Below are 20,219 nucleotides of genomic sequence, written 5' to 3'. Positions count from 1 at the left end.
ATCATGAGAAACTCAGAATCATAATGCCTTGGAATTGTTAATGACCTTTGAAGAAACAAGTGCAAGCTTTAACCAAGTGTAGAAGTATAATCAGAGCCTTCTCAAAAACAAACAGGGGGTGGTGGTGGGGAGAACAGGAGGAGGAGAAGGAGGGAGTGTAGGGCCCCAACTTCTTCCTAGCTATTAGCTTTCCAAAGTCCAAATGGCTTTGTCCTATACTACCCATTCTAATTAGGCAGAGAATCAGGATAGGGGAGGTCTTCCATGAATTTATTTTATATGAGAGAAGTAACTTTTGGTATCCAAGTTACCTTGGGGATAGATATTGCTGGGGATAGGGAGGGGAGATTGTAAAAAATCTGATTATGGATCATCACCTAATTGGGGGAAAGAGGTCAGGTAGTGTTTGGGGACTCCATACTCAGGGGCTATTTTTGGCTCTATTTCTTTTTTTGGTGGGGGGCACACCCGGCGGTGCTCAGGGGTTACTCCTGACTGTCTGCTCAGAAATAGCTCCTGGCAGGCTCAGGGGACCATATGGGACAACGGGATTCGAACCAACCACCTTTGGTGCTGGATCGGCTGCTTGCAAGGCAAACGTCACTGTGCTATCTCTCCGGGCCCTTGGCTCTATTTCTATGCTCAGCAGTAACCCTTGTTAATTTGGAGGAGTGAACCAAGGTCAGCCGTGCTTGAGGCAAGCACCTTCCCAACTGTACCTGTACTCTCTAGCCCTAGAGTCATTTATTTCTTGATCAACAAACAAGAAGACCCAAGGTATTCCTCAGCAAGCTCCTATCTTCATCCACACATGGTTTCTGATGCCTCCAATCTGAGATGCTTTGGAGATGTTGGGAGAAACAATGTTGAGTCAGAAAGAACGCTAAGATAAAGAGTCACAGTATAGTGATCATATGAAACACATCTGTAAATAAAGTCCATAGGGAGAGAAAATACATTGAATAGAGTTATTATAATATTAAAAGCAATGGGAAAGGAACAGAATTGGTTGAAATAGTAAATTTATTACTTTTGGAAGGAGATTTCCAAGTAGTGCTCAGTGTACCTGGGAACCAACCACTCTGAGTGATCCGTATGTAGTCTACTTGCTAAAACATCTCAATGCTAAGGCCTAAGGATGTGGTGCAGCTTGAAATCTGCAGAGCCAGGGACCAAAGGAGTCACTAGGAAATCACCATGCTGGGGGTTTCTATAGTCACATCAGCTAGTGTCCAGCACTACATTCAGTGATTCAGGTGATCCTACATAGAACTGAAGATTAAATTGGAATCTAGTTTTAATGATCCCCTGACCTAGAAATCTTATTTCTTTATCCATTAACTTTCTTTCCAGGCAAAATTTATTGCAGGAAGGGGTTTGTAAGGGATCTGTGCCTGAGCAAAAGGAAGTCAGCACAGGATAGAGTTTACATCATGGCTAACTCCCAGAAGGAAGCCAGATCAGGAATTTTAATCATTACTTGTAGGCTCTGAAAGCCTCTGTCCTATCGGTAACTGCCTCCTCTGTTGCCAGGAAATGTTGGGCTTGGCTCTAAGAACTGCATATGGTCCAGTGGTCTGAATGTGCCTACTTGGGGTTTGTTGTGGCACATGAAGTGAAGGTGATGCCTACTGGCAAGCAAAGATCAGTAGGTTCCCCCAAAGAATTACTCATTACTGCCTCCCTACGGAAACTGACAGGTTACTAAATGCTGTGCAAGAACCAGTGCTGGGAATTCCTGACACCGCCTTTTGATGTGAGGAAGTCTAGTCAAAAACCTGACTCACTTGCTTGAAGTTTTTTGTAGACTTGTGTTGAGACAAGCTCTCTTTAAAGGCCAGGCTTCTCGAAAGTATTAGGGGTTGTGCTTGCTTTGGCAGCACATATACTAAAATTGGAACTATACAGAGAAGATTAGCATGACCCCTGCACAAGGATGATATGCAAATTCGTGAAGCGTTCCATATTTTTTTTAAATAGAAAAAAAAGAGAAGTATGAGTATTAATCAAGTCCTCATTCTCATTCTCATTTCCACTGAGAGAAATCACACTAATTTTCTGTTCTCTTCTAAGGCTCAAACTCAGATCTATACATATTGTATGTCCTTGATCTACACCCATGGCCCTGTCATTGTCTCCTCCTCCTCCTCCTCCTCCTCTTCCTCTTCCTCCTCTTCTTCTTCTTCTCCTTCTTCTTCTCCTTCTTCTTCTCCTTCTTCTTCTTCTTCTTCTTCTTCTTCTTCTTCTTCTTCTTCTTCTTCTTCTTCTTCTTCTTCTTCTTCTTCTTCTTCTTCTTCATCTTCTTCTTCTTCTTCTTCTAAATGATGTTAGATTTAGTGGTTGTTTATAGTTACTGAAAGGTATGTGTGTTTGTGTGTTTTATTTTATTTTATTTTTTTGGAGGAACTTCTCAAGAAGTGCTCAGGCCATTCCTGGTAATACTCAGCCTACTGAACTTGTGGTTTAATGTGAGAGCCCTAGCATGTGATGCTGGCACCTGGTAGTGCTCTGGTGGTAGAGGAAGAACCTGGTCCTAGGACATGCAAGGCATGAACTTTAACCTCTACATAATCTCCTAGATTTGTTTTTATTTTTATTTTTACTTTTTAATTAATTAATTAATTAATTATTTGGTGTTTGGGCCACACCCGGCTGCGTTCAGGGGTTACTCCTGGCTATCTGCTCAGAAATCGCTCTGGCAGGCATGTGGGGCCATATGGGATGCCGGGATTCGAATCACCATTGGTCCTGTGTCAGCCGCTTGCAAGGCAAACTCCCTACCGCTGTGCTATCTCTCCAGCCCCCCCTTTTTTTTGGTTTTTGGGTCACATCCAGCAGCACTCAGGGGTTACTCCTGGCTCTATGCTCAGAAATTGCTACTGGCAGGCTCGGGGGACCATATGGGATGCCGGGATTCCAACCACTGTCCTTCTGCATGCAAGGCAAATGCCTTACCTTCATGATATCTCTCATTCCCGCCCCCTAGCCCCATTTTTAAAAATTTATTTATGTATTTTTGGGTTTTGGGCCACACCCAGCAGCACTCAGGGGCTACTCCTGGCAGGCTCGGAGGACCATATGGGATGCCAGGATTCGAAACACCGTCCTTCTGCATGCAAGGCAAACACCCTACCTCCATGCTATCTCTCCGGCCCCTATTTATTTTTTTTGATGCCACACCCAGCTGTCCTCTGGGCTAACTCCTGGCTCTGTACTCAAGGATCACTCCTGGTGGGCTCAGGGATCATATGGGATACTGGGTATTGAACCTGGATTGGATGCATGGAAGGCAAGTGCCCTAGCCACTCCACTATCACTCCAACCCTCTGGTTTATTTTTTTATAGGGGCCCCAGGGCCTCCTATGGCAGTGCTGGGAGTCCTTGTGGTGCCAGAGGTGGTACTTAAGACCTTGCACATATCAGTTGTGTACTATTCTACTTGATCCATCCCCTCTTTCCTGTTTCTTTAATCTGTGCTCCAGGAAGACTGCTTTTGGTAATAAATTGGAATGGGGATGAGACTAAGAGATGATAGGTTAGGGCCCGGAGAGATAGCACAGCGGTGTTTGCCTTGCAAGCAGCCGATCCAGGACCAAAGGTGGTTGGTTCGAATCCCGGTGTCCCATATGGTCCCCTGAGCCTGCCAGGAGCTATTTCTGAGCAGACAGCCAGGAGTAACCCCTGAGCACCGCCGGATGTGACCCAAAAAACCAAAAAAAAAAAAAAAAAAAAAAAAAAAAAAAGAGATGATAGGTTAATTAGGACAGTCCAATAGGAAGGTGAGAGAGAGGCGATGATTATATTTTGGGCAATAGACATGGAGGTAAAAATGTGGACATTTTTAATTAAAAATTTTTAATTTCAGGAGCTAGAGAGATAGCACAGTGGTTGGGCGCTTGCCTTGCACACAGCGAACACACGACAGACTCTGGTTTGAATCCCGGCATCCCATAAGGTCTCCCGTGCCTGCAAGAGGCGATTTTTAAGCACAGAGCGAGGAGTAACCCCTGAATGCTGCCAGGTGTGACTCAAAAACAAAACAAAACAAAAAATTTTTTTTCATTTTAAGAATGAAGCAGTCAGGGAGATTAGAAGTTCCTCCTGCAACATATCAAGGAAGTATTACTGTATTATGAGGAGTTCGTTTCAAAATCTGCATCAGTAGGGGCCAGCATAATAGTATAACAGGCGTTGTGCTTGCTTTGATCACAGATAACCCATATGAACCCCTGAACACTGCCAGGAGTGATTCCTGAGCACAGAGTCAGGGGTAACTTCAGGTGTGGCCCTAAAACTAAAACAAATCTATCTCTACATCATGATTTTGTAAAACTGGCACTTTCATCTGTTTTTGTTTGTTTGTTTGTTTGTTTGTTTTATCACACCCGGCAGCACTCAGGGGTTACTCCTGGCTCTACACTCAGAAATCGCTCCTGGCAGACTTGGGGGACCATACGGGATGCCGGGATTCTAACCACTGTCCTTCTGCATGCAAGGCAAATGCCTTACCTCCATGCTATCTCTCCAGTCCCACACTTTCATCTTTTTTTTTTTTTTTTTTTTTTTTTTTGGTTTTTGGGCCACACCTGGCGGTGCTCAGGGTTTACTCCTGGCTGTCTGCTCAGAAATAGCTCCTGGCAGGCACGGGGGACCATATGGGACACCGGGATTCGAACCAACCACCTTTGGTCCTGGTTTGGCTGCTTGCAAGGCAAACACCGCTGTGCTATCTCTCCGGGCCCACACTTTCATCTTTTAATCCTAGGTTGCTAGGCAGAATAATTACACTTTAGACTATAAGAAGTTTGCTAGAGCAAATTCTGGGGTTTTTTTGTTTTTTGTTTTTGTTTGTTTGTTTTTGTTGTTTGTTTGTTTTTGGGCCACACCGGCGGTGCTCAGGGGTTACTCCTGGCTGTCTGTCTCCTGGCAGGCACGGGGGACCATATGGGACACCGGGATTTGAACCAACCACCTTTGGTCCTGGATCGGCTGCTTGCACGGCAAACGCCGCTGTGCTATCTCTCTGGGCTCGGGTTTGTTTTTTTATTTGGTTGTTGTTTATTTTGTTTTTGCTTCCTGGTAGATATGAGATTTTTGAGTTTCGGGTAGTAACAACACAGGGAATTCTTTCTAGTTCAAAATAAGTTCTTGGAAAAGGTAGTACAGTGGGTAGGACACTTGCCTTGCATATTGCAAACTCTCATTCAATACTTGTCACTTCATATGGTCCCCTAGGCTACACCAGGACTGATCCTTGAGTGCAGACCCAGGATAAGCCCTAAGCACAGCTGAGTGTGGTCCCCAAACCAAAACCAAACCAAACTAAACCAATACAAAAAAACACCTGAGGGCCCGGAGAGATAGCACAGTGGTGTTTGCCTTGCAAACAAACAAACAAACAAACAAAACACCTGAGCTATTAATACCTTGGTGCCAGAGAAACTGAGCAGAGTATAAGGCACTCTCCGTAACCCAGTTTGATCCCTTGTATCCCATATGTCCCCTGAGAACCACCAGAGTGGTCCTTGAATGCAGAACCACAAGTAAGCCCTGAGCACTGGCCATGTAGCATAAAATCAGAGACAAATACTAGCAACAACAACAACAACAAAACTTTTTGAGTGATGGTGAAAGCTATGGTTTAGTGCAAACCTACAAGGGGTGGGAGGAGGGTAGACAAAACAATCTTGCTGGGGGCCCAGTGTCCCTGTGCTGGGGCCTGGACTGGCTCCATCTGCTTTCTGGTTCTGGAATTCTCTTTAGAAAAATTCTTTTTTTTTTTTTTGGCTTTTGGGTCACACCCGGCAGCGCTCAGGGGTTAAATCGCTCCTGGCAGGCTCGGGGGACCATATGGGATGCCGAGATTTGAACCACCGTCCTTCAATATGCGAGGCAAACGCCCTACCTCCATGCTATTACTCTGGCCCCTTAGAAAAATTCTTTCTAGAGTTTCTGTCCTTGCTGCCTGGTGGGTTGTTCTTTGTTCTCTTTCCCTCCCTTTACACCTGTCTCTGTGTTCTCAGTAACCACTTGAGCTTCCTTCTTGCAGCCTCTTTCATCATCCTTTTTCCCTCTCTCCAGAGTTAAGCAATCTCCACTCACTTACCTCAGTCTTGTTAAAAAAAAAAAAAAAAGTCAGGTAGGAACTAAGGCAGCATCTGACTATCAGGGGGAAAAAAAAAAGTCAGGTAAAGAACAAGCTTGGGGTCACACCATCCCTCCTGGTTTTCCTAGGCAGCCAATCCTCTCCCTTTTCTGGCCTTTTGTTTCCCTCTCCTTAAGAATGATGTTCTTTGTGCCAAAACCATACCCAAAAATGGAAGCAGAAAATTCCCACTGACATTAAAATCATTTCAATTTGAGGTAGCTTAATGCATATACTTTCACTTATGCCGTAAATGAAAGCTATTTGGCACCCTTGGGAAACTTTTTATAATAGGTACCATAGAATTATTACTTTAAAGGAAATTTAACCTGAGATCAAATATGCTCATTCAAAGGACTTCCCTTTATTCTCTCTTGATCCCTAAGGCTTTCTCTGATGTGGTTATGCAGAGGACATGAGCAGGTCTCTCTTTCTCTTTTTTTCTTTTTGGTTTTAAAGAAGGCTGGCTTATGAATATTAATACAGAAAATCAAAGTTCCTCCATACTGCTTTATGTGTGATATAAAAATTGGGGAAATTAAAAATTTCATAATTACATGTAAATATTAACACAATCTAAATATTAACACAATTAAATCAACATTTCTTAGAGCCTCTTTTCATTTCATGATCTGTGACAAATGCTCGAGATACAAATAAAATACGAAAACTGCTCTCTTAAGACTATGTAGTACAAGGCTAAGTATAAGATAAATGAATTAAGTTAAGGAGAAATGAATGGCTGAAGTAAAGATCAGTGTGATTGTGTATTTAGCCTTCTTTGGGGGAAAGGTTTACTTCATTGCTGGTTCTTCAGTAAAATTGCTTGTGATCCAACTTTAAATGTTGAGATCTAGAGCTGTCAATGGGGAGACTTCAGAGATTTGAGTTTGCTTTTGATATTTATTTATTTGTTTGTTTTTGGGTCACATCCGGCAGTGCTCAGGGGTTATTCTTGGCTCTATGCTCAGAAATCGCTCCTGGCAGGCTCAGGAGATCACATGGGATGCCGAGATTCGAACCACCGACTTTCTGTATGCAAGGCAAATACCTTACCTCCATGCTATCTCTCCGTCCCCTGCTTTTGCTATTTATTATAAGCATAAGAAGGGATATTTCAGAGCTAAAAATCTATTATCATTACCCTATTTGTGTGTGTGTGTGTGTGTGTGTGTGTGTGTGTGTGTGTGGTTTTTGGGTAACACCCGGCAGTGCTCAGGGGTTTTTCCTGGCTCCGTGCTCAGAAATTGCTCCTGGCAGGCACGGGGGATCATATGGGACGCTGGGATTCGAACCGATGACCTTCTGCATGAAAGGTAAACGCCTTACCTCCATGCTATCTCTCTGGCCCCTCATTACCCTATTTTTAATTAGATGTAGGTTGTTTAAATTTAGATAAGGCAAATTCCTTTAGCTTTGTCATCCTCAAAGTGATCATATCATTCTACCACTGAAAATATTACATAGGATTTATAAAAGAAGATAGAAAGACCAAAGAGATAGTACAGCAAGAAGGGAAGTTGCTTGTGTTGCATGTATCCAAACCAGGTTCAATCTCAGGACCACATATGGTCCTCTGAACACTATCAGGAGCAAGTCAGAACACTGATCTAGGAGTAGCCCCTGAGAACTGTTGGGTGTGACTCAAACAAAAAAACAAAAAACAAAGTTATTTCTAGACATGTTCTCATTCTGGAGACACTGACATCCCAACTTGGGATACGTAATTCCTCCTTCCTTCCTTCCTTCCTTCCTTCCTTCCTTCCTTCCTTCCTTCCTTCCCTCCTTCCTTCCTTCCTTCCTTCCTTCCTTCCTTCCTTCCTTCCTTCCCTCCTTCCCTCCTTCCTTCCTTCCCTCCTTCCCTCCTTCCCTCCTTCCCTCCTTCCCTCCTTCCCTCCCTTCCTTCCTTCCTTCCTTCCTTCCTTCCTTCCTTCCTTCCTTCCTTCCTTCCTTCCTTCCTTCCTTCCTTCCTTCCTTCCTTCCTTCCTTCCTTCCTTCCCTCCTTCCCTCCTTCCCTCCTTCCCTTCCTTCCTTCCTTCCTGGCTGCATCTAAGGTGCTCAGGACTTGCTATTGGCTCTGCACTCAGGGATCATTCTTGTTGGGGCTTGGGGGACCACATAGGGTGCTGGAGATAGAATTCATGTCCTATTGCTCTGCAGTAATTTTTTTCTTTTTCTTTTTTTTTTTTTTTTTTGTGGTTTTTGGATCACACTAGGGGTTATTCCTGGCTCCAGGCTCAGAAATTGCTCCTGGCAGGCACGGGGAACCATATGGGGTGCCAGGATTCAAACCAATGACCTGCATGAAAGGCAAACACCTTACCTCCATGCTATCTCTCCGGCCCCAACTCTGCAGTAACTTTTATGTTACTTAAAGGGATTCTTTTTCTCTTTCATTGTTCCTAAATAAAACTTTGCATACAAAAAAATTCTGGACCAAGATGATAGCACTTGTAGGTAGGGCACTTGTCTTGTATGCAGCCAACCTAAGTTTGATTTTTCTTTTTTGTTTTGTTTTGTTTTTTTGGGGGGTCACACCTAGCGGCGCTCAGGAGTTATTCCTGGCTTTGCGTTCAGAAGTCGCTCCTGGCAAGTTGGGATAGGGGGCGGGGAACGGACCATATGGGATGCCGGATTTGAACTGGGGTCCATCCGGTGTTGGCCGCATGCAAGGTAAACATCTTACAGCTGTGCTATCACGCTGGCCCTGGGTTTGATTTTGGCATCTTATATGGTCCTCCAAGCACAGCCAGGAGTGATCCCTGAGCATAGAGCAAGGAGTAACCCTGGAGACTTCAGAGTGTGATCCAAAAACATACAATACTTGTCTAAAATTTCAACATATTTTATTAATTTTTAATAAATTATTTTTTGCCTTGGGTGCCACACCCTGTTGGGTTCAGGAACTGCTATGGGCTGCATCAGGCCTTTTGTATGAAAAGCATGCATTTCAGCCCATTGAGCCATCTCTCTGGATCACAACAGTTTAGACACCCATGCAGCCATAATCAGTCACTGTCATGAAGGATGTATGATGTTGTTATTTCTTAAAGCAGAAATATTTGCCATCTGTTTTCTCAGCACTTTCTTTTTTTTTTTTTTTTTTTTTTTTTACCGAATCCTCTCTCTCATCTTATTGTTTATTACTTATTAGTATTTAGTCCCAGTTTTAAATGTGACCTTAAGGAATGAAATTTGGTCTTATTAGCTCATTTTAGTGACTTGCACAAGATGTAGAGATCTGAACCTCAGTTTAAGTGGTGATTAACCTAAAGTAACTCTCTGACCTCCAATGGGCTCATAGTAATTGATGGTGGCTACTTTTTATTGAATAATCACTTTGTGAAGTACATTATGTTCAGAGTATCACTTAACCATGTACTTTTCTCTTTAGATGTTCTCATAGCAACTCTATCCCTGGGGGTTGGGGGTACCTTTGGGGGACATAGATTTACTTACGCAGCTCTTTGTAGCTCCTTGAAATTTCATCATTTGCAGAAATGATGCAAAACAGAATAAGAAATCATAGCAGGGATTCCAACAACAAAGCAAATTCCCTGTCATGAAACTCTCTTCATATTCATCAGTTTTGCTTCATTTTATTTTCTGCAGGGATTTGTGCCACACATACTCAATGATGATAGGCAACTATTCCTGGTTCTTTGCTCAGATGTGACCCCTGGCTGTGTTCTGGGGACCTTAATGGTGTCCAAGATAAAATCTTGGGATGCATGGCAAGTACCTTAACTCTTGCACAATCTCTCTGACCCAATTGGCACAATCTCTCTGGCCCAAAATTGGCCAATTTTGTACCTTTTCCTTGCTAAGAATAATAACAAGATATTCAGTAATAATAATGAGGACAATGAAAATAGCTGCACATTATTTCATTGGATTTTTTTGTTTTGTTTCTCTCTTTTTTTTTTTTCGTGTCATACCCGAGCAGCACTCAGGGGTTACTCCTGGCTCTATGCTCAGAAATCGCTCCTGGCAGGCTCGGGGACCATATGGAATGCCGGGATTCGAACCACCGTCCTTCTGGATGTAAGGCAAATGCCCTACCTCCAGGTTATTTCTCGGCCCCTATTTCATTGGATTTTAAGTTTGTTTCTACATACCTCTTTCATCCACAGAATATATTTATCATTGTTATTGGAATTCTCTTTTTCCTCCCTACTTGTCTATTATTTGGCCTTTCTACTAATCTCTATAAGCTGCTTTCAGTGATTAAAATTGCTGGAGCCTGGCTCCAAATTAAAAAAGTACCTTATTTTTCTTTCTTTTTAGTTTTTGGGACACACAAGGTGATGCTCAGGGCTTATTTCTAGCTCTGCACTTAGGGATCACTCAAGGTAGGGCTCGGGGGATCAGATTGCTTGAGAATTGTATCCCCAGTGCTACCCATATGCATCAAGTTCACCTGCATGATTTTGCTATTTGGAACGCCCAGCACCACAACAAAGTGTGCTCTCTGGAGTACTCCAACCTGTTGTACATGGTCAACAGAAATAAGGTGTGTGATCCACAGCAATTATTACCACTAGAATGGGCATAAGCATCACAATTTAAAGTGTGACTTCGTTAAGGTACATGAACTGTGCATCTAAAAGAGTGCAATCTCTAGCAAGCTCTGGGCTGAGAGTATGAGCATCACAACCAAAATGTGTGAGTAACGCAACCACGTGTGTGCATATGATACCCCCAGTCATCCTAACAATTGCAGGGGCTAGATTGGTAGTCCAGTGGGTAGGGCACTTGTATAACACATGGCTAATCTGGACCTGTACCACATTATACTCTTAGCACTGCCAGTAGTAATCCCTGAGTGCAAAGCCAGGAATAAATCCTGAGTACTACTGGATGTGGTCTAAAAAAACTGCTAAGGGGAGGGAAGGAGAATAAAATGGAAATCGTGCTTGAGTGTATAGCATGATGTCTTGGCATAATAAAAAGATTATTAGATCGGGAATGATAGTACACTAGATAAGTCACTTACCTCGCATGCAGATTACCAGATTCAACCTCTGTCAATTTTTATTTTATTTTTTTTGGTTTTTGGGTCACACCCTACAGTGCTCAGGGGTTACTCCTGGCTCTATGCTCAGAAGTTGCTCCTGGCAGGCTTGGGGGACCATATGGGATGCTGGGATTTGAACCACCGACCTTCTGCCCACAAGGCAAACATCTTCCCTCCATGCTATCTCTCCGGCCCCTCTGTCAATTTTTTTTTTTTTTTTTTTGGTTTTTGGGCCACACCCGGCGATGCTCAGGGGTTACTCCTGGCTGTCTGCTCAGAAATAGCTCCTGGCAGGCACGGGGGACCATATGGGACACCGGGATTCGAACCAACCACCTTTGGTCCTGGATCGGCTGCTTGCAAGGCAAACGCCGCTGTGCTATCTCTCTGGGCCCTCCCTCTGTCAATTTTTAAGGTTCCCTTGTACCACAGAAATAGTCACTGAGAATACAGTTCATAGTAATCCCTAGACACTGATGGATGTGGCCTCAAAACAAAACAATTTTATTTACAGCCCAGCTAGTGAATGTCATTTCCTCAACTAGAGACTTTATTTATGAATTTGATGAGAGCACTTAAAAGCTACTCTTTTAGGGGCCGGCAAGGTGGCGCTAGAGGTGAGGTGCCTGCCTTGCAAGGCCTAGCCAAGGAAGGACTTCGGTTCGATCCCCCAGCTTCCCATATGGTCCGCCCAAGCCAGGAGCAATTTCTGAGCGTTTAGCCAGGAGTAACCCCTGAGCATCAAGCGGGTGTGACCCCCCCCCAAAAAAAATCTACTCTTTTAGTACATTTCAGATATTCTATAAGGTGTTATTAACAATAGGCAGGTATCAGGCAGGGGTCAGGGTAGGACAGTAGAAAAGTGCCTGTCTTACAGTATGAGGCTCTTGATTTGATCCTCAGAAACATTTTAACACTAACAACTCACTTCACATACATTACTATAGGCATCATTCTTTAAATTTGGTATCTCGTAATATTGGAAGTTTGTAATTTTTGACCAATATTTTCTGTCCCCCAACCCTTTGCCACAAACCCTTGTAACCAATACTCTGAGTTTGTTTTAGATTTGTTTAAGTAAGATCATGTGGAGCCGTGCTATAGGCGGCTTCTGTCCTACAGTCATCAGTGAGATTTTAGTGAATCCACTTTGGGGAGAGTGGGTTGCACGGACGGCGAAATATGAAATATAAAATAATGAAACCACACACAGAGCATGTGGGATCAACACGTTTTTCTGGCAGGAGTGCGACAAGTTTAATTTTTTGAGCAGGGGAATTTATAGGGGCAAAATTAGCCAGAGGTAAATAATAATTATAATCACAAAGCATAGTACAACAGTAACAATACCTACCAGGGGTCTCAAACTCATTTTACCTGGGGGCCTCAGGAGGCAAAGTCGGGGTGATTCTTGAGTGCAAAGTCAGTAGTAAGCCTTGAACATTGGGGGGGGGGGTGACCCAAACAACTAGAACAAAACGAAACAAAAGATTCCTCTAGGGCAGGGCCACAAAATGTTGTAATGTTGTACAGAAGGCCGCAAACGGGCCCGTGGGCCTCGAGTTTGAGACTCCTGTATGGGTGTGACTGTAAAAATTTTAGGTTACAAAAGAGAAGGTCACAACTTAAGGTAACTCTTTGCAAGCTTACTTTAAGTGCAAAATTAGGATTAGGAGGGAGTAGAAAATATCTAGGAACTTGATCTTTACTAGACTGGACTCTATTGTTTTAGAGGTTAAGTAAAGGAAGGAGCCAAATCTGCAAAAATGAGTTTCCCTATTTCTTTTTTTTTTTGGTCTTTCGGGCCACACCCGTTTGATACTCAGGAGTTACTCCTGGATAAACGCTTAGAAATTGCCCCTGGCTTGGAGGGACCATATGGGACGCCAGGGGATCGAACCTCGGTCGCGATCCGAGGTCCTTCCTTGGCTAGTGCTTGCAAGGCAGACACCTTACCTCTAGCACCACCTCGCCAGCCCCGAATTTCCCTATTTCTAAAGGAAGGTCAATTGTCAATAGCCAGGATCTGCATTCTGGTTACGCCCTTGATTACTGGAAAAATGCATCTGCAAGGACATATTTGAAAAAGAGAGAAAGGTATTGTCTTAACTTTTAGGGCTGGCTATTATCCAGAAAAGGGGTTCTCAAATAATTTTTGGTGCTGGAATTTCTGAGCCAAATTATTTGATAGAGACCATTATTTTGCCTGATATATACAAAGGAGAGATAGTCAAATACTGGCTGAAAATGTACTGCCAGGCATCTCTTTGGAAATTCCTCAACCATCCACGCAGGGGAAAAAGGCATCCACAGCGGGCCTTTTGAGGAACCCCATGGGGGTTAAATTAGTTCAACCCACCAGGAAAATCTGAAGATACATTTAGTGGGATGAGACCCCTAAAAGCTTAGGTATGCCCTAACAGGGCCGGAGAGATAACACAGTGGTAAGGTGTTTGTCTTGTACGCAGCCAATCCAGGATGGATGGTGGTTCGAATCCTGGCATTGCATATGGTCTCCTGAACCTGCCAGGAGTGATTTCTGAGCACAAAGCCAGGAGTAACCCATGAATGTCACTGGGTGTGACCAGAAAACAAACATAAAAAATAATATCATATAATGTTTGTCTTTCAACTTATTTCATTTGACATAATGTCTTCCAGACTCATGCAAGCTGTCACAAATGTTAGGACTTTTTTTTGGTTCACACCCGGCAGTGCTCAGGGGTTACTCCTGGCTCTACGTTCAGAAATCACTCCTGGCAGACTCGGGGTACCATATGGGATGCCAGGATTCGAACCACTGTCCTTCTGCATACAAGGCAAAAGCCCTACTTCCATGCTATCTCTCCGGCCCCAGGACTTAGGACTTATTTCTTTTTATTTTTTTATTACCCCCCCCCACAGAATTTCTTTCTTTCTTTTTTTTTTTTTTAGTTTTTGGGTCACACCCGGCGGTGCTCAGGGGTTACTCCTGGCTGTCTGCTCAGAAATAGCTCCTGCAGGCACGGGGGACCATATGGGACACTGGGATTCGAACCAACCACCTTTGGTTCTGGACCGGCTGCTTGCAAGGCAAACGCCACTGTGCTATCTCTCTGGGCCCCCAGAACTTATTTCTAAAGGATGAATGATTACATATATTTTTTCTTTATCCTTTATATATATTGATGAATACTTAAGATTTATTCATTATGTTAGGTATTATTAATGATAGTGCTCTTATTGAGAGTATAACCATTTCTTTGAAATTTTCTTTACTCCTTTTGGATATATGTATATAAATATACATATACATACATACATACATACATACATACATACATACATACATACATACATACATACATACATACCTAGAGTGAGATGGCTATTTTAGCAACTACAGACAGTGGTATTTGTATTTTTTTTTTTTTTGGTTTTTGTTTTTTGGGCCACACCTGGCGGTGCTCAGGGGTTACTCCTGACTGTCTGCTCAGAAATAGCTCCTGGCAGGCACGGGGGACCATATGGGACACTGGGATTCGAACCAACCACCTTTGGTCCTGAATCGGCTGCTTGCAAGGCAAACGCAGCTGTGCTATCTCTCCGGCCAGTATTTGTATTTTTTAAGTTTTTGAGGGAACTTTGTACTTTGTACTGTTTTTATAATTGTGAAACTAGTTACATTTTTCCTCCCCCACAAATCCTAGATAACAGTTGTTACCTTTTTGTTTGACAAGTTATAATTCTAACAGGTGTGATGTGGTAACTCACTGTGATTTTTTTAAATTTGATTTTTCCTGATGCTTAGTGTAGATGAATATTTTTATACACCTATTGGTCATTTGTATGTTGTTTTTTTTTGTTTTTGGGCCACACCTGTTTTGACGCTCAGGGGTTACTCCTGGCTATGCGCTCAGAAATCGCCCCTGGCTTGGGGGGACCATATGGGACACCGGGGGATCGAACCGCGGTCCGTCCTATGCTAGCGCTTGCAAGGCAGACACCTTACCTATAGCGCCATCTTCCCGGCCCCTGTATGACTTCTTTTGAGAAATGCTTATGGTAAGTAGATCAATTGAGGGGATGAGGGAGAGAGAAGAGAGAGGAGACAGAAGAGAGAAAGACGGAGAAGTGAGAAAGAGAGAAGATAGAAGATAGAAGAGAGAGAGAAAGATGAGTATGAGATGTGTTTATTTGGTCATTTATCCTTTATTTATTTTTTTTTTTTTTTTCGTTTTTGAGTCACACCCGGCAGCGCTCAGGGGTTACTCCTGGCTCCATGCTCAGAAATCGCCCTTGGCAGGCACAGGGGACCATATGGGATGCCGGGATTCGAACCACTGTCCTTCTGCATGAAAGGCAAATGCCTTATCTCCATGCTATCTCTCCGGCCCCTATCCTTTATTTTTAAATAATTTTTGTGACCAAAGTGAATTACGAATCTTTCACAGTAATATTTAAGGTACATAGTGACAATAAAAAAGGACCATTCCCACCACCAATGTTGTCCTCCCTCCATCCCTAGTCCCAGCATACATCCCATATCTCCTTTGCTTGACCCCTAGACTGCTAGTGTAATTGCTCCCCTCTATGTATAACTTGTTCATTTTATTCTTTTAAAAAATCAGGTTATGGGCTGGAGCAATAGCCCAGCAGGTAGGGTGTTTGCCTTGCATATGGCCAACCTGGGTCTTCCTGATTTCGATCTCCAGCATCTCATATGGTACCCGGAGCACTGCCAGGAATAACCTCTGAGCACAGAGTCAGGAGTAACCCCTGAGAATCACTGGGTGTGACCAAAAGCAAAACAAACAAACAAAAAAAGATCAGGTTATTTGAGCCAGAGAGATAGCACAACAGGTAGGGTACATGTGTTTGACCCAGGTTTGATCCCCAGCAACTCACATAATTTCTCCAAGTACTGCCAGGTGTAAGTCTTTTTTCTTTTCTTTTTGTTTTGGGGCCACATCTCGTGACACCCAGGTTTACTCCTGGCCAGGTTTACTCCTGGCTGTGCACTCAGAAATCGCTCCTTGGGAGACTATATGGGATGCCGTGGATTGAACCCAGGTCCACTCTGGGTCAGCCGCCTGCAAGGCAAATGCCCTACTGCTGTGCTACCGCTCAGGCCCTGCAGGTGTAATTCTTGAGTGAAGAACCAGGAGTAAGCCCTGAACATAGCTAAGTGTAACCTAAGAACTTAAAAAAAAAATCTGGATATTTGTTGGCTTGTTGCTGAGCTGCATGAATTCTTTATAAATTTTTAATTTTAACACTTTATGAGGTTTATCACTAACATTTTTCCCATTTTGTAAATTGTCGTACTATCGCTCCAGCCCAAATTGTCTATTATCTTTTTACTGTTGTTTTGCCGCATAAATTGTATTTGATGAAATTCAATAATTTGTGAATCCATGAAGGGCACAGGTCAGGTGTCTTCACAGGGTTCTGTATTCACAGGTTTTAATTTATCTTTGTGTCCACAGGGTTCAATCAAAGAACTGGCATAAAGGAGTGCTAAGTTAATGGCTATGGATGTATGGCAGATAAATGTGTGTAATGGCTTTTTCTCAGGGTGTGTCTGAGGGAACGCATCTTGCACAAATGAGAACGATTTTTGAAACTCAGATCTGCTGCGGGTGAGTTTCGATAAGTCCATTAATCTTTTTGCTGTATCCTTTATGGCCTAAGCATCACAGTTTAAGAGTGTGAAGTCTAGTGATATCTCACTAATTGGTGTGCTCTAAGGAATACATTAAGCAATGCTCTCAGAATAATGCACTGCACAAAATGATAACCACTATCGATAAAATCGTTGTCAATTATTATGAGACAACTGAAAGCCAGGAAGGTTCAGTTAACGTCAATCACCTCTTAAACAGAGGTGAGGAGTCATTAGTGTAGTTAACACTGATATGAATGAATCAGAATTTCTCTCCTTGAGGAACTTATAAACAAATATGGGAGAACGTCAACGACAGAGACCAAATGGCAGAAATTGGGTGCAAAACTATCGGACGACACAGAGTGAGCAATTCAATCTTTTCGATCTCCCCGGGGAACCAGCAGTGAGTGACAGCCACAGTGAAGGCGGAGCCTGGGAGAAAAGTCTGGCTCAGAAGCTGCCCGGAACCAAGATGCTGCGGGACTTGAGAATCTCGGTCGGATATTGTTATCGGACCCGACCGGAGTTGTTCCGTCACCGTTTTCGGACTTCCGGGGTCGAGCTTCACGTTGCACAGTTCCAGGCCACAGCACTAGAGCAGGATGAGCGGAGCGCTGGCAAAGGTAATGAAGGGACCAAGCGCTTCGGATGAGGGAAGGCGGTGGGGAGAGCTGAGCTGGAAGATGCCCGGAGCTGCTGTCGCCAACGCAGACATCCGGTGTGAGGGAGAGCCTGCCGACACTTCTTCCCTGGAGCACACGCGGCTCCTCTTAGTTCCCCGGGACCGAACTCCTGACGCCCCGCCCTCGCCCCGCCCCTCAGGCATATGCTCCGCCTCTCTCACAGAACTCCGCCGCTCATTGGTCCGCAGCAAAGCTCCGCCCCGTGTTGGGAAGCGCAGTAGTAGCATTTGGTCCCGAGCTGTTTCTGTGTGACCTTGTGCTGGTCATTTTATTTTTTGCATCAGGGCATTCATTTCCAGAAAAAGAATTTTTTTTTTTTTAGAAAAAAGAATAATAGGGGGCCGGAGAGATAGCATGGAGGTAAAGCGTTTGCCTTTCATGCAGGAGGTCATCGGTTCGAATCCCGGCGTCCCATATGGTCCCCCGTGCCTGCCAGGAGCAATTTCTGAGCCTGGAGCCAGGAATAACCCGAGCACTGCCTGGTGTGACCCAAAAACCAAAAAAAAAAAAAAAGAATAATAGTTTGAATTAATAAATTGATTAGGATGTAAGGCAACCTGATGATAGATGGGTTAAAAAAAAAGGTATATAGGGGACGGGAGAAAAAAAAAAGAATATATAGTTTATGAAATTGGGCCTGAGTTATAGCACAGTGGGTAAGGCGTTTGATTTGCATGTGGTCCATCCGAATTCGATCCCCAACATCCTATATGGGGATCCCTGATCTCGCCAGGACTGATTTCCGAGTGCAGAGCCCAGGAGTAAAATCTGAGCAACCCGGGTGTGGCACCCAAGCCAAACCAGAACAAACTATTTTTAGAATCTATCTATCTATCTATCTGTCTGTCTGTCTGTCTGTCTGTCTGTCTGTCTGTCTGTCTGTCTATCTATGTATCTATCTATCTATCTATCTATCTATCTATCTATCTATCTATCTATCTATCTATCTATCTAAGCAACCCCAGGTGTAGCACCCAAGCCAAACCAAAACAAACAGTTTTTAGAATTATCTATCTATCTATCTATCTATCTATCTATCTATCTATCTATCTATCTATCTATCTATCTATCTATCTATCTATCTATCTATCGGTCCGCACTCAGTGGCACTCGGGTTACTCCTAGCTCTGCGCTCAGAAATCGCTCCTGGCAGGCACAGGGGACCATATGGGATGCCAGGAATCGAACTTGGGTTTGTCCTGGGTCAGCCGCAAACAAGGCAAAAGCCCTACTGCAGAGCTATCTCTTCGGCCCCATCTATCTATAATTTCGTTTACTATTTTGTGGAAGACAGGAAGTTAGCTCTATTCATTTATATGTGTGTTCGTCACCACTTCCATAATAAATTTTAAGAAAATCTCTCACGTATGTGGAATAGAAAGAAACGTTAGTGTCTGGAGCAATGAGATAGCAGATCTCTCTCAGCTGTGCTATCGAGTTGGCCCTAATGAAGAGTGTAATTAACAGTATTGTCAACCCTGGTGCCTTCAGAAAGAATAGTTTAAAAAAATGAGAAAAGGGGCCTGAGAGATAGCACAGCGGCGTTTGCCTTGCAAGCAGCCGTTCCAGGACCTAAGGTGGTTGGTTCAAATCCCGGCATCCCATATGGTCCCCTGTGCCTGCCAGGAGCTATTTCTGAGCAGATAGCCAGGAGTAACCTCTGAGCACCGCTGGGTGTGGCCCAAAAACGAGAGAGAGAGAGAGAGAGAAAGAGAGAGAGAGAGAGAGAGAGAGGTATAATGAGAGAGAGAGAAGTATAATGAGAGAGAGAGAGTGAGAGAGAGAGAGAGAAGTATAATGAACTCTGTTTTCACCTGCAATACTTTATTTTAAGAACTCTAATAGAAACTGTGAGCCTGCATAAGTGCTTTGGTGAACTGGTTTGGGTCCACTTAACAGAGTGCTATTGTCTTCTTTCAGTTGTAACAGGTTGCTTAAAATAATGACTTATTGGGCCGGAGAGATAGCACGGAGGTAGGGCATTTGCCTTGCATGCAAAAGGATGGTGGTTCGAATCCCGGCATCCCATATGGTCCCCTAAGCCTCCCAGGAGTGATTTCTGAGCATAGAGCCAGGAGTAACTTCTGAGGACTGCTGGGTAAAACCCAAAAACCAAAAAAAAAAAAAAAAAAAAGATTTTGAGAAATGAAGGAATTATTATTTTTCCTCAAGGAACACTATTTTTGACTATTCTCTACTTTGATAGCTCTTGGAAAGCTGTCTATAATCTATCATCTAAAGATCCAAGGGAGTGGGGGTTGGAGCAGTAGCAGAACTGTAGAGCATTTGCCTTGCATGCAGCCGACCCAGGACAGACCTGGGTTTAATTCCCAGCATCACATAAGGTCCCCCGAACCTGCCAGTGATTTCTGAGTGCAGAGCAAGGAGTAATCTCTGAGCACTTAGAGAGTGGCCCAAAAACTAAAATAATAATAAAAATTAAAAAAAGATCCAAGGAAATATAAAGCTTTTCAAAGTCTTAACTCACTTTTCTCTTCCTGAAGGGAAGGCTACTCACGCCTGCCTTTACTTTTCTGATCTGCACTGTTACTTCTTCTTTATTAAACAAATGCAGAAATTTGTGTGTGTGGTGGGTGTTGGGGTGGAGAGGAGATTGGTTCTGTACCCAATAGTGATCGCTGGCAGTTTCAGGGATTCAAACCTGGGTCAGTTGCATGACAAAACCTTAGCCCATACTTCTCTGTGGGCTTCACTGATGAGTTCCTC

General features: G+C 43.5%; 1 protein-coding gene and 1 non-coding gene across 2 annotated transcripts in view; both read left to right on the top strand.

Moving 5' to 3' along the window:
- The first annotated feature begins 1,864 nt into the window (after positions 1-1,864).
- LOC126019656 (U6 spliceosomal RNA) lies at positions 1,865-1,971 on the top strand. The gene has a single exon (XR_007499287.1). It is a non-coding gene; the product is annotated as a U6 spliceosomal RNA (small nuclear RNA).
- A 15,406-nt stretch (positions 1,972-17,377) lies between these two features.
- MRPL48 (mitochondrial ribosomal protein L48) overlaps positions 17,378-20,219 on the top strand; it is a 69,172-nt gene continuing 66,330 nt past the window's right edge. Inside the window, exon 1 of the mRNA XM_049780446.1 lies at positions 17,378-17,432. Coding sequence (XP_049636403.1) covers positions 17,412-17,432 — 21 coding nt within the window. The 5' untranslated portion in view covers positions 17,378-17,411. The remainder of the gene's footprint in view (positions 17,433-20,219) is intronic.

Source organism: Suncus etruscus, chromosome 9 (assembly GCF_024139225.1).
Source record: "Suncus etruscus isolate mSunEtr1 chromosome 9, mSunEtr1.pri.cur, whole genome shotgun sequence".
NCBI classification, from domain to species: domain Eukaryota; kingdom Metazoa; phylum Chordata; class Mammalia; order Eulipotyphla; family Soricidae; genus Suncus; species Suncus etruscus.
This window is presented reverse-complemented; position numbering and strand designations above follow the sequence as displayed.